The sequence below is a fragment of the Caretta caretta genome, chromosome 11 (assembly GCF_965140235.1).
Source record: "Caretta caretta isolate rCarCar2 chromosome 11, rCarCar1.hap1, whole genome shotgun sequence".
Lineage (NCBI taxonomy): Eukaryota > Metazoa > Chordata > Testudines > Cheloniidae > Caretta > Caretta caretta.
The window spans coordinates 30,054,153-30,067,832 of NC_134216.1; the positions used below are offsets into that span (position 1 = coordinate 30,054,153).

General features: G+C 40.8%; 1 protein-coding gene across 1 annotated transcript in view; it reads left to right on the forward strand.

Moving 5' to 3' along the window:
- Positions 1–13,393, forward strand: part of KCNJ3 (potassium inwardly rectifying channel subfamily J member 3) — a 298,653-nt gene extending 285,260 nt beyond the window's left edge. Inside the window, exons 3-4 of the mRNA XM_075117834.1 lie at positions 8,735–8,783; positions 13,179–13,393. Coding sequence (XP_074973935.1) covers positions 8,735–8,745 — 11 coding nt within the window. The 3' untranslated portion in view covers positions 8,746–8,783; positions 13,179–13,393. The remainder of the gene's footprint in view (positions 1–8,734; positions 8,784–13,178) is intronic.
- The last annotated feature ends 287 nt before the right edge of the window (positions 13,394–13,680 follow it).

The window sequence follows — 13,680 nt, forward strand, 5'->3', positions numbered from 1 at the left end:
TCAATGCCCACTAAGCTGAGGGCCTTAAAAGCTGCTCTTTTCAATAGTAATGAAGGAAATCATTCCTATCATACAAATAAAATTGGTTCCAGGGAGAAAATATCTAATGGAATTATAATCCAATATAAGTAAATAAATGCAGTACATGGGCATATCCAACACGTAATTTATACAGACTAACATTTCACCCGGAGAGCAGAATGGCTAAGTTACTGTAGGGAATTCACTGATGGAAATCTTTACAATGTTATAAAATGTTCTGATCTCCTAGTAAGATGAAGTCTCAATAATATAAAAGTGTTACAAGAAAATGTAGAACCCTTAAAAAAAACTTTTCAGTGTAGAAACCTCTACAAAACTGTAAGAGAATCCATGTCATTCTTTATTTGTTGTGTGTGATCTCTCTCTCTAGATATATATATCGATAAATAAAAAATTGAATTATTTCATGCTTCTAGATACTGTGTGAAAAATCACCATTTTTGCATAGCTCACATTTGAAGCTTTATTTGTCCTTTGACACCAGATTGATGACTTAAATTTATCATGAAGAAAGTAATTATATAATAATATATTATATATATTATATAAAATATATATATGTGATCAGAATCATCTATTGTCCTGCTGACAGAATTTAATGCTAGTTATATTTGTCTTGGCTTTACAAATTTGCTTAGCATTCCAATCCAATACAGGGCAAGTTTGTTCTCACTTATAATTAATCATTACTAGTGTTACTGTCATTCTAGAGAACCTCACTGAGGTATCCCCATCAAGAAGAATCCTTCTTCAGGCTTTTTTGGGCTTGGTACTTTACAAACACATAGAAAGAGAAAGTCTTTGCTCCAAAGAGCTTACCATCCAAACAGACAAGCACAACACAGGATAGAGGAGCAGAGGCACAGAGAAATTATGTTACTTGGCTAAGGTCATACAAAAGGTCAATGGCAAGGTTGCAAATAGAATCTAGGTCTACCAGCTCCCAGTCCAGTGCCCCATCCACTCGGCTGCACTGCCTCTCAGATAAAAAAAAGACAACATTTATTCATTTTTGCAGGGCCCCCCTTGAGCTGAGGCCCTGGGCTACAGCCCCTAAAGCCCCTGCCTTAATCCAGCCCTGTCAGCAGTTCTGTCTCATGGAATCTGCAGATAAATATCCTGACAGTATCACTAGATCTTTGAACTGCCCCTGTTCATCTTTATGGGTTGTGAACTCTAAGCCCTAATGATGACAACTAATTGGCAGTTGGTGACAAATGCTGTTGACCACTGACTGACGGCATCTTGGTTTACATACCATAGACAGATCCTATATTTCCATCTGCAAATTTATATCAGCTTCTACAAACCAGTGAACAAATGTATATTTCCCTGTCAATCTCAAAGGCACTCATTACTCAATAGACTATCTGCAACGAAGAATTTCACTGGGAAGTTCAACACAAGGGGAAAAGTTCATTAAAAAGCATTCATCTGCTGCTTGCTTTACAGCTGGAATAATTTCTAGCATGACAAGAACCAATGGCTGGAAGCTGAAGCCAGACAATTTCAAGTTAGAAATAAGACACACATTAACAGCGAGGATAATTAACAAATGGAACAAACTACCAAGATACGTGATAGATTCTCCATCTCTTGAAGTCTTCAGAGAAAGACTGGATGTCTTTCAGGGAGACATGCTTTAGTCGAGCACAAGTTATCAGGCTCAATAAAGTATAACTGGATGGAATTCTATGGCCTATGTTATACAGGAGGGTCAGACTAGACGATCTAATGGTCCTTTCTGACCTTCAAATCTATGAGTCATCCTTCACTGAGTTCATTGAACTCCATAGGCAAAATTGTGAAGATTTCTTGTTTATAAGACATGACACTGCCTTCTTCTGTCCACATTTAAGACTACAATGAAGAGCATAATCTTCATCAAAGACTGGGCACTTAGATGCTACTTATTAGCACTACAAAAATTACTATTAATCAATTGTATGAAATGCAAAATATTAGCCCTAGTGTGCACCCTTCTGTTAAATGCTTATTTATAATTGTAAGACTACAGATATAGATTTATTTTTCAAGCTCCTTGGGGAAGAGATCATGTCTCCCTCTGTGTTTTGTATAGCACAGATGAGTAACCAATAAATAACATTCAGACCGCTCCTGTGATACAACTAGTGTATGGGGATCAGGGTTTTTTTAAAGTGACCAGTGATTTTTGATAGTCTCCATTTTTGGGCAACCAACTTGAACCACTTTTAAAAAGCTTGATTTTCAAGAGGTGTTCAGCAGTTTCTGAAAATCAGATCCTAAAGTGTCTTAAATTGGGCACCCAAAATTGAGGTACTCTAACCACTGATCATTTTTGAAAATATTGACTCCAATATAAGGTCACATAACAGGTCAATATGTATTGCTCAATGGAAAATAAGACTATTAAGACAAACTTGGTTTGCTACACTCATCCATAGGTCAGTGGTGAAATGGTAACACCTTCCTTTTATTTGTTTCAGAAGCAAACTTTCACACATTCTAGGGGAAACGTGCCAAATAAAAGGAATGCAAATGGAATGATCAATTTAGCTATTAATTCTCCCAGTAGTTTCCTGGCAAACCTTCCCTCCTCTCCCCTCCCCTCCACACCCCCAAGTAATTAATAGTTATTTTGAGAGCTATAATATTGCTTTGTGCTTTGTTTTTCTACAAGATAAGTGTTATTTTGTAGTTGTGGTGAAAATAATGGAAAACGTAGACAGAACGGGAGTCAATAAAAATAAACCAGAAACACAGGTTTTGTACAGATAGGAGGATTCTGACAGCCTCAATATCACTTGCAGTAAGATTAATGTCATGAGCATACAGCAAGGGTCTCATTAGAAAACTGTTCCTATCTGGGATCTCTTAAAATTCTACTGTTGCTTTCTTTATCATTGAGGCCAACACATAAACTGATTCTACGCAGACAAGAATCATACAGGTGTTAAGTCATGACAGGCAAATTTAGATTCTGGCAAGCTAATGGAAAGCAAGATGAATTTGTGTTTTCACTTTTCATTTAGCTAGATTGGGCTCTTGCCGTTTTTTTGTTTGTTTTTCTTTTTCTGCAGAGGCTGGTTTTAACTCTCTTTTTATGTATTTGTATTCTTTTTCTGATTCTGAAAATGTAAGTGCTGGATTGAAAACTCTTATGAGATTCTCTCTCTAACCACACCTCATTGCAATCAGTTAGTTTCCTTGGTGAATGATGCCTCTCAGTGACAGTAGCTCATATCCTTTATGCTTACAGAAGCACCAGCTCAGTTTGCAGGGGAAAACAAGATGAATGGTGACAAGCTTCCTGATATAAACAAAGATAGGTAGAAGCTTGTGCTCCTAGTCTCTATAGAATAGTGCAGGAAGACTAAAAGAAGTAATAATGTTAAAGTAAGTTTTTATACCTTTGCCTGAGTTTATGTTGTACTAATTGTGGCTCTGAGAAATATGGAATAGATGGTATTTGTGAACATATAATAGTGTGTGGCACCAGCAGAAAGCACAAGGGAAGGCTGTCATAGATAGGCTGTAGGCAGCCAGACCTAGTGGTCAGAGCCAGAGTCCACAGTCATGAGACAGGAGTCAAGAGTCAGCTGGATCAGGATACCAAGGGGTCAGAGGCAGGAGACAAACTGGAAGTCGGGAACCACAAGTCCAATGCCAGGAGTCAAGCCAGGGGAGCAGGAGCAGGACGGATTCTTGTTATTCAGATAGCTTCCTGTTCCTGCTCCTGGCTTAGGCAGGACCAGTGAGCCAATCAGCTGCTCTGGGACTCTGCCAATAGGATCTCAGAGATGGAGCCTCAAACTGGGGCTGGGCTTCATGGGTCCTAGGTATGCTGTTGTCAGCAGGCTGTCAGATGGAGAGTTGGAGCATGGCTGCTCCTGTGAACCTTCCTAACCTAGGTTTGAGGCCCATGGTCATGATAAAGACTATATCAAAGGGTTGTGTCTATTGTATCCAGTATTTGTCCATTCAGACTGACCAGCAAGATAAAAAAGGAACAGTTACCCTAAAATAAACTTAAACTTCCTTAGTTTATTTACCAGTTGAAAAAAAGATAAAGAGAAATACTCTTTATGCACTTGATAGAGCTTAATGCTATATTCTGTTGGACATGTTTGCAAGAAACAAAACCCAGAAAAAATTTGCACTGAGGTGAATTGGGTTGAAGTACAATACTTTTCCCATTGAAAGCAATGGCAAAACTCCCAATGTCTTCAATACTGCACCCTTGGTGAATACTTATAAACCTTGTTTATACTAAAATTAGAACAAAACAGTGTGATGGGTTTCCCCCAGGGTGCCACCTGGAACTCTAGTACCACTGAGCCCGCCTGACCCACCGGCCTGGGTTCCCTTTACACTGTACTGCTGTGACAGGCCCTCCAGCCCCCTCCAGCACACAAACAGGTAGGGTCACACCCAGCTGCAGCTGAATACAGACACTGAGATCAGCTGTGCATGGAAAGGCTTCAGCTAAGGAACTGCCCAGATACTCAAGTGCACACCCCTATCTAGAGAGTAAACCCAAAATTATACCATCTTGCGCTGCACAGAGATCTGTACAGTGTAAGCTCATGAAATTTTCCCCCTTCCTCAACATGGAGAGGAAATATACAACAGCTTTTTACCCCAAGTTATAACTCCCACACACTGGTTTGTGATAAAGCAAACACAAATGTATTAACTACAAAAGATAGATTTTAAGTGATTATAAGGGATAACAAACAGATCAAAGCAGATTACCTAGCAAATAAACAAAAACACAATAATATACCGAAGAGATTGGACATGAATAGCAAATTCTCACCCTAAATAATTATTTAAAGCTAGTTGCAGAGATTCTTGAGAGGCCAGCTGCACTTGCTTGCAGCTTAAAAACCCCAAGTATTCCTTTCACAGGCTAGAAATCCCTCTGAAGCAGTAACTGAAGTTGATGTAGTTAGATCCACTTACTGTGGTGGCTACACTGCGCTGTGTCAATGGGACAGCGTCTCCCCTGTCGACTTCCCTTATGCTTCTCAGGGAGGTGGAGTACATAAATCGATGGGAGAGTGCTCTCCTATCAATTTAGCGTGTCTTCACCAGACCTGGTAAATCAACACCCGCGGCATCGATTGCAGCAGTGCCGATCTACCAGTAAGTGTAAATACAGAAGAGATTTATTCACCCCCATGAGTGACATAAGTTATGCCGATATAAGCTGTAGTGTAGACATAGCCTTAGTCAAATCAAAGTTCTTCTTCAGTGCATGTTAGAGAGAAGGTGGGTGAGGCAATATCTTTTGTCGGACTAAATTCTGTTGGTGAGAGAGACTAGCTTTCAAGCTTACACAGAGCTCTTCTTCAGGTCTTCAGATTTGTACAGAAAAAAAAAGTAATGGCAGGGTGGAAAAGGAGGACTACATTATTAAATTTGTTTGTACAAATATATTTTATTGTAACACTTCTTGGGACATGAAGAATATGTAACATTCGCCACCTGATTATTTACTTTTTGATTGATTCCCCAGTGTTTCCCACTCCTATGACGCTTGTGCTTTTCAGCCCTGACCAACAAAATACATGCATGACTTTAAGCACATGAGCAGTCCCATTAACTTCAATGAGACTACTCGAGCTTAAAGTTACACACCTGCACAAGTGCTTTGCTGGATCAGAATCCTGAGGCAAAAAGCCTCCTGTGGACTCAAACTACATCCCCATTTGCCGATTACCCCTTTTCTTTTATTTCTCTGTATCTCTCTCTTTTTCTTTTTAACATAAATAGTGTTATTTATTCCACTGACAAGGGAGAGAATATGCAGAAACTTAGAGTAAAAAATACCCAAACTAATTCAGATGAAAATTAGTAAAAGAGACTAAAATATACAGGGACTATCTGCCTTATATTTAAAGATGGACTTAAACTGAGAAATTCACATCTGAATTTCCCCAAAGGTGGAGGGAGATCAGATCCAGGATTCTCATATAATTAAGGCCATAGTTAAAAGATGGGGGGGAAGACTAAGCAAGTGAATGAAACAAGGGAACTTCAGACAGACTGTAGGACTAAGTTATTCATATAATATTTCATCATGTTGAAACCAATGGCTAAGGAGATAATTATCTGCATGTATTAGTAGTGAAGTGATAATATGTAGTCAAGGCCCACTAATGTGCTCAGTAACATATTGTCTCCAGCAGCGAGTATTTGTATTACTGCCAATTAATCTGTAATGGTGCTTTGAAAAACAAAGAGTTAGCCAAGACACTGGGGTGACTATCTTTGAATGCTACACTGAGTAGGGCAGAAGGCAGAAGACTGTTAGTAATCTGAACATTCACCGTTCCAAAAATAAGCAGATGGAATCTCAGTATAAGAGCTCAAATAGATGGAACAGTGAAAAGTATTACGTCTAAGGACTTGATCTTGCACATCCTTACTCCCATTAACCACTGCAGTGAAGTCAATAAGATTACTCATGTAAGTAAATACAGAATCATAGACATGTAGGGCTGGAAGGGTCATCAAGTCCAGCCCCTTGTGCTAAGACAGGACCAAGTAAACCTAGATCACCCAGATAGGTTTTTGACCATTCTATTCTTAAAAACATCCAGTGATGGATTTTTGTACGTGATTGGGCCATGATATTGCATTACAGCATTAGGACTGAGCTCCTGGTTTAAATTTTAAATTAATAGTCTTCCTTTCTAAAAATCAATAATTTTGGTTGCTTTAACACAGTTGCCATAATCTGATCGGCAGCAAACTTCTACCTATATAATCTCAGGAATTTTATAAACACAATAGCCACAAAATTATTTTTATATAAAATAAAAAAGAAGGCACTCACAGATGTCCTAATCTAGGAACAGCACATTAAACACAAGTAGTCCCATTGACTTTGCTGAATCAAGGCTTGAGTTCCCAAATGGATAAACTATGAGGGTAAAAGTCACAAATACCTGGCCAAGTTGCTGAATCTGTTCTTTTTAAGTGGTTCTTCAGAGAGTATCTTTTAACGAGGGGCTCACTGTCCATTTGATATGACATGGCCTTGATTTGATAATATTCAGGGTGCACTTGGATGGATGGAGGTTTATTGTTTTGATACTCATCCCCATTTTGTTTTATTTTACATAATTGTTTAAGCACCTACAGCTTTATGATATGAACTTTTTAAGGAGAAAGAAAGAGAAAATATTTATTTAAAGCTTTTCAGGGCTGAGTGGAGCTTTTCTTAACCATCTTATGTCTTTGTTTTAAATTGGGATGTATTTTAACAAAAAGAATAGCTCCATTTGTATTCAGTTTGTATAAAAATAGAAACACTTTCTCTTTAAAAATATTTTATACCAACAAACACAAACTCTGGCATTTAATAATCATGCATTTTCTGAGTAGATTAAAAACAGGAAGTAAGAGAAATGTCATCAGGAATTTATGAGATTACCAGCTCATTGCTGAATATGCATGAAATTCAGATAAGCAGCCCAACTTTGACAAACTGAACTTCTGACTCCTTTAAGGTTCAAATATCGCTACAGTATTTTGAAACTCTTCTTTCAATACACTAAAGAATTGCATGAAATAACTAAGTGAATAAAGACTATCAAGGAAACTTCTTAGCTAGAACCATTACACTATCTGTTGTAGATGCAGTCTTTCAAGTTCAGTTCTGGGGGAAGTAATTGTAAACATCGTGTCCCACCATTAAGAACGTATTTACACAGAAGGAATTTTTCTACAGAGAAGCTGAAATTAAAGATTACAAGTTTTAAACATACATTGTAAAAATATATATTTATATTATTCTGGGAAAAAGAAAACTATACAATGATATTTCTCCATATAAAAGGCTTTTCCTGAGAAGCTGAATATCACCACTTTCTGCACAAATTTCTTTATTTGATTAAATGTTTTTGGAGAGAAAATCATTCTTGGTGCTGAGTTATTTGAGAATATTTCCAACATACAATTTGCATTGTGAAAGCCTATCACTGAAAAAAATGAAAGATGAAAATTCTTGATTCAACTTTTCTGTTTTTTCTTTGTTTCTTAGTCACATGTTGAACATGAGCTAGCAAAAATAATACATTCAATGAGACATATTCTTGATATAACTATGTCTTCTGGGCCTGATCTGTTATTCCTGGAACACTCAATACTCACACTGAACTATGTAAGAAATGCCATGGTAGGCACTTCATTACTGCCCTCAAACGATGAACCTGCAGTGCAAGACTTGGGGGTGCTGTCTCACCAGGTGTTCTGCCCTTCTGATTAGATGTTAAACCAAGCTAGCTTTTGCTTTCCAAGTTGGAGTTAAAAATATCATGGCATCTCTTGGGTTTAAGATCCCTTCAGACCTGGTGTCATAAATATAAAGGGAAGGGTAACCACCCTTCTGTATACAGTGCTATAAAATCCCTCCTGGCCAGAGGCAAAACCCTTTCACCTGTAAAGTGTTAAGAAGCTAAGGTAACCTCACTGGCACCTGACCCAAAATGACCAATGAGGTGGGGGAACAAAGGGTTCTGTCTGTCTGTGTGATGCTTTTGCCGGGAACAGAACAGGAATGCAGCCTTACAACTCCTGTAAAGTTGGTAAGTAATCTAGCTAGAAAATGAGTTAGATTTTCTTTTGTTTAATGGCTTGTAAAATAAGCTCTGCTGGATGGAATGTACATTCCTGTTTTTGTGTCTTTTTGTAACTTAAGGTTTTGCCTAGAGGGATTCTCTGCGTTTTGAATCGGATTACCCTGTAAGGTATGTACTATCCTGATTTTACAGAGGTGATTCTTTTACATTTTCTTTAATTAAAATTCTTCTTTTAAGAACCTGATTGCTTTTTCATTGTTCTTAAGATCCAAGGGTTTGGGTCTGTGTCCACCTGTACCAATTGGTGAGGATTATTATCAAGCCTTCCCCGGGAAAGTGGGGGTAGGGCTAGGGGGATATTTTGTGGGAAGACGTCTCCAAGTATGGCAGCATACTGTTCAAGGACAAGGCAAAGTTTGTACCTTGGGGAAGTTTTTAACCTAAGCTGGTAAGAATAAGCTTAGGGGATCTTTCATGCAGGTCCCCACATCTGTACCCTAGAGTTCAGAGTAGGGAAGGAACCTTGACACCTGGCTTCTGATGATGATACACAGCAGTAATAGGTGCATTTACACTGAAGTCTTCATGACAGCAGTATTGCTTTGGCTCTGCAGCACCACCACCATGCCCATCCTGCCCCTCCAACATCTCCCGCACTATTTTACACCATAGTTCATCTCTTGTAATAGTGATTGCGAAGGACTCACTTCCTGGTAAATCTGACAGCAAAATGATTCTAGACCCCATGTCACACTTTACAGGGAACAGGACTTGGACCGTATCATTCTCCTCCACTTCTTATCCTTCTCTCCTCCATATTTATTATTAAATCTATGTGTGAAAGTTATTTGTTTCCTAAGTTACCTCTCTCCTCTCCCTTATATTCTAACAAAAACTTACATTGATACTTTTCAATATGGTCCTAGTTCTGAGTCCTGTGAACCAGTACACCTGTGTGACCTTATACCTTGACCAAGGTTCCATTATAAGATAGGGCTGCCAGGCATCTGGTTTTCGACCTGAACACCTAGTCGAAAAGGGACCCTGGAGGCTCCTGGCAGCAAAACCGACCAGGCCACTAAAAGTCCAGTTGACAGCACAGCAGGGATCTGGGGCTAGAGGCAGGTTCCCTGCCTGCCCTAGCTCTGCACGGCTCCCGGAAGTGGCCACCAGGTCTTTATGGCCCCTGTGCAACCAGGCAACATGTGCAACCAGGGAGGCTCCACGTCCTGCCACCGCCCCAAGTGCTGGCTCCACAGCTCCCATTGGCTGGGAACCACAACCAATGGGAGCTGCAGGGGCAGTGCCTGCAGGCACGAGGGCAGCATGCAGAGCCAACCTGGCCACCCATGCACCTAGGAGCTGCAGAGGCCTGGCGGCCGCCTCCTGGGAGCCATGGTAAGCGCCACCGGGACCCCACACCTCCTTCCGCACCCCAGCCTGGAGTCCTCTCCCACACCCAAACTCCCTCCTGGAGCCCGCACCCCCCCCCAACACCCCAAAATTCTGCCCCAGCCTTGAGACCCCTCCTGCATGCCAGCCCCCTCATCCCTGGCCCCACTCCAGAGCCCACATCCCCAGCCGGAGCCCTCACTCCCCCACTGCACCCCAAACCCTGCCCCAGCCTGGAGCCCGCTCCTACACTCAAAACCCCTTGGCCCAGAGCCCCCTCCTGCACCCCAAACCTTCATCTCTGGCCCCAGCCCAGAGCCTGGACCTCCAGCTGGAGTCCTCACCCCCCCTGCATCCCTATCCTCTGCCCCAGCCCAGAGCCCTCTCCCACACATTTCTAGCCCCACCAGGAGCCTGCACCCCCAGCCCTGAGCTCATACCCCCCCACCTCAATGCCTGAGCCTGGAGCCCTCTCCCACACCCCAAATACCTCATCCCCAGCCCCACCCCAGAGCCCGTATCCCCAGCCAGAGCTGTCACCACCACCCCCACACCCAGCCTGCTGCCCCAGCCCGGTGAAAGTGAGCGAGGGTGGGGGAGAGTGAGTGAGTGATGGATGGAGGGGGGATGGAGCAAGCAGGGGTGGGGCCTCAGGGCAGGGGCAGGGCAGGGGTGTTCAGTTTTGTGCCATTAGAAAGTTGGCAACTCTATTATAAGATTCAAACATGAGAAGACGAGTTTAATTGAAGCCTGATCCCTTCTGAACTTTAGGACCTATGCAAGCTGGTTCTGATGCACAATATTTGATAACCAGTTTTGAACCACAGTTAGAGGGCTTATAGTGCTTTAGTCCTGATCTATACTGTTAAAGACCTAGACAGCAGCCTGCACTTCACAGCCACATCAGGGTGTAAACGGGATTAAGAACCCTCACTGCACATAATCTGCTGGGAAGGCAGTGGATAAGTGAGACAGAGAATGTGTGGGGCTCTGGTTCCAACCCCAACAGGCCAGCAAACACAGCTGATCCAGCGAGCGGTAGGTAGGAGAACAGAGTAAGAATGTGCTACTGAATAGGACCAACAGCATGTTCTCCCTGTAGTGTAAGGAAGGAATCTCGCCTCTCTGAGGCATGATTTCTTTTCTGAGTGCTCCTGGGGTGGCGCACACCCTCACCACTCTTACACAGGACAGACTGTAATTGCACAATCCAGTCTATGAACAGTACAAAACAAAATCCATCATATGTGCCATACATAATCGATATCCATTCCAGGCCTTAATCCTATATGCACACAGTCTAATTTGGAGCTTGATTGCAATGGCATAAGTCAGGAGAAACACTAATAAGGCAAATGAAGGTGCACTGTTGCAAAACTGAGGTCACTGGTTTGAAAACCAGGCCAACAGATACCACATCTAATCACACATACATAGCAGAGAGGAGCAAGATCTGTATGCTCCCATAACCAAATGACTTTATTATTTGTACTGAGGTATCACCTAGAGGACCCAGCCCTATTGTACTATGTCTCTGCCCCAAAAAGCTTGCAATCTAAGTTAGATATATTAATATACTTCTGCATATATTTTAATTAGAGGCTGCATCCTGTATGTGCTGATACCAAGTGTGCACATGCTTATGTAACCCACACTCCTCCAGGGTGTGGTGTTCTGTCCCATCTAGTGCCTCCAGGGTGGGGGAGGAGGGAAAAGAGAGACAGCACGAGAGATATCGGCTCTACAGCCCCAGCTAAGGGCCATAGGGCTTTTAGCACATGCAGTAGAAGCTCATGTACTAAGCTCCAGAGGTTCTAGGTTTGATCCTGACAAGTCGGTGTTACACTAACACACGCTAAATTTCTCTTATTTTTTTATAATGTTAAAAAGAAACAGAAAAAGAAAGAAATTCCAGTAACACAGTAACAAACTCAAATCCTGAGACTTAAAGATTACCCAATAAGGACCTCATCCAAAACCCACTAAAGTCAGTTATTAATATCTCATCTTGTCTCCCTGATTTTGCTAGAGAACTACTTGGAGGATCAGAGAACTGGAGCAAGAGCTTTCTCAGCTCTCAGGTGAGAGGTGCTGAATATAAAAGACATCCTTTTTCTCAAGTATTTATTTAAAAATAGAGGTTAACATAAGCAAAACAAACAAATAAAAACAGATTATTCAGAGCAAAGTGGCCTTAAATTGTCTGGTAGTAGCCTCTGAGAAACTCTTCACAGATGTAAAGCTGAAGGAGACAGCTCAGCCACTCTTATCACTTGTATAAGGAGATGGAGGCATTGGCCGGGGCGGGGGGTGGAATTCAGCTCTGCTACACCTAATCCTTCACTGGCTTAAGATAGATCTGCTCCTGCACAGTTCTAACATGCACAGACACCAGAGCACTGAAGATCCGGGAGGCACAAATGGTTCCCTCTAGCTTCCCCCTGTCATTTGGAGCTTGGGTAGAATGGAGAGTTTGCTGCAGAGAGTTTTAAACAATCTGACTAAGAAACACTTCCCTCAGTTCTTTCTGTTGTGAATACTTGATCCAACCAATTTTCCAATAGTCCACAGAGTCTTTGGCAAAGCAGGGTAGGCAAGACAGTCTCATGTAGAAAACAAGTAGAAATTATACTAGTGTTTTTGAAAAAAGGTACACATTATAAAGAAGAAAAAAAGGGATAAACACATTTTATTCCCCTTTCAGAATATCTTTAAGCTTGCTTCTTTCCTCAGGTATGCATAATTTTTCATCTATATATCTACAACCTCATAAAGGATTTCAAATTAGTATCCTCCAATTGCTGTTACATTTTTTGTATGACAGTCATTTAAATTTTATATTTAAAGTTCTGCAAGGTTGATTTCTCACCCTTCTCTCCCCCCAGCAAAATGTGTTTTGGCTATTGGGGCATAACAGATCATAAAACCATTTTGTTAATAAGTTCTTGAAATGCACAGTAACTTTCAGAGCATTATCCTGAGGAAACACAAAGTTTTGGGGAAATAACAGAAATATCCAACAGTAATCTTTGCACTTTCACTTTATTAAAACCATTTTATTTCTCTGTGTGAGGAAGCTATTTATGCCACCAGGATCCATCTAAAGTCCCCCAATAAATTATTTCTGAAAAGCTCATGGCTCATTCTCTTTTCCTCTATTTTTTATTACAGGCAAAATGATGAAACAAAAAACAAGGTAAAGAAGATTGGAGGTGTGCTATTTATTTGGGTGTCAAATTGTTAAGCACCTAAGTCCAGCTACTGAAAACCCACAGTGATGCACTTAATGACAAGGAGCAATACACAAGAGTGATATTGATGTAGAGTGCAATGGAAAATGCATTAATTTAACATGACTCCGGAATGTGATGCCCCAGATATCCTGGCTAAGAACCAACTTGTGGCCTATGGAGCCAATCTATATTTGTTATCTCTCTCTTAGTGGGATCATCATAGCAGCTGTTGCCTCAACCATTTTCCAAATTGCCTCCCATTGTTGAGCAGGCTTGTAATAAAAACACAATGGTAACTCATTGTAATTCTTAACTACAAGAGTTAATAGTAAGAAATTGTGCTATTATCTTTTTCACATATAATCATAATTGGAGTAGGATTGCAAAACACCATTATTGAATAGTAATAGGCTGTCTTTTATTTTTTTTAAATAAAGTAG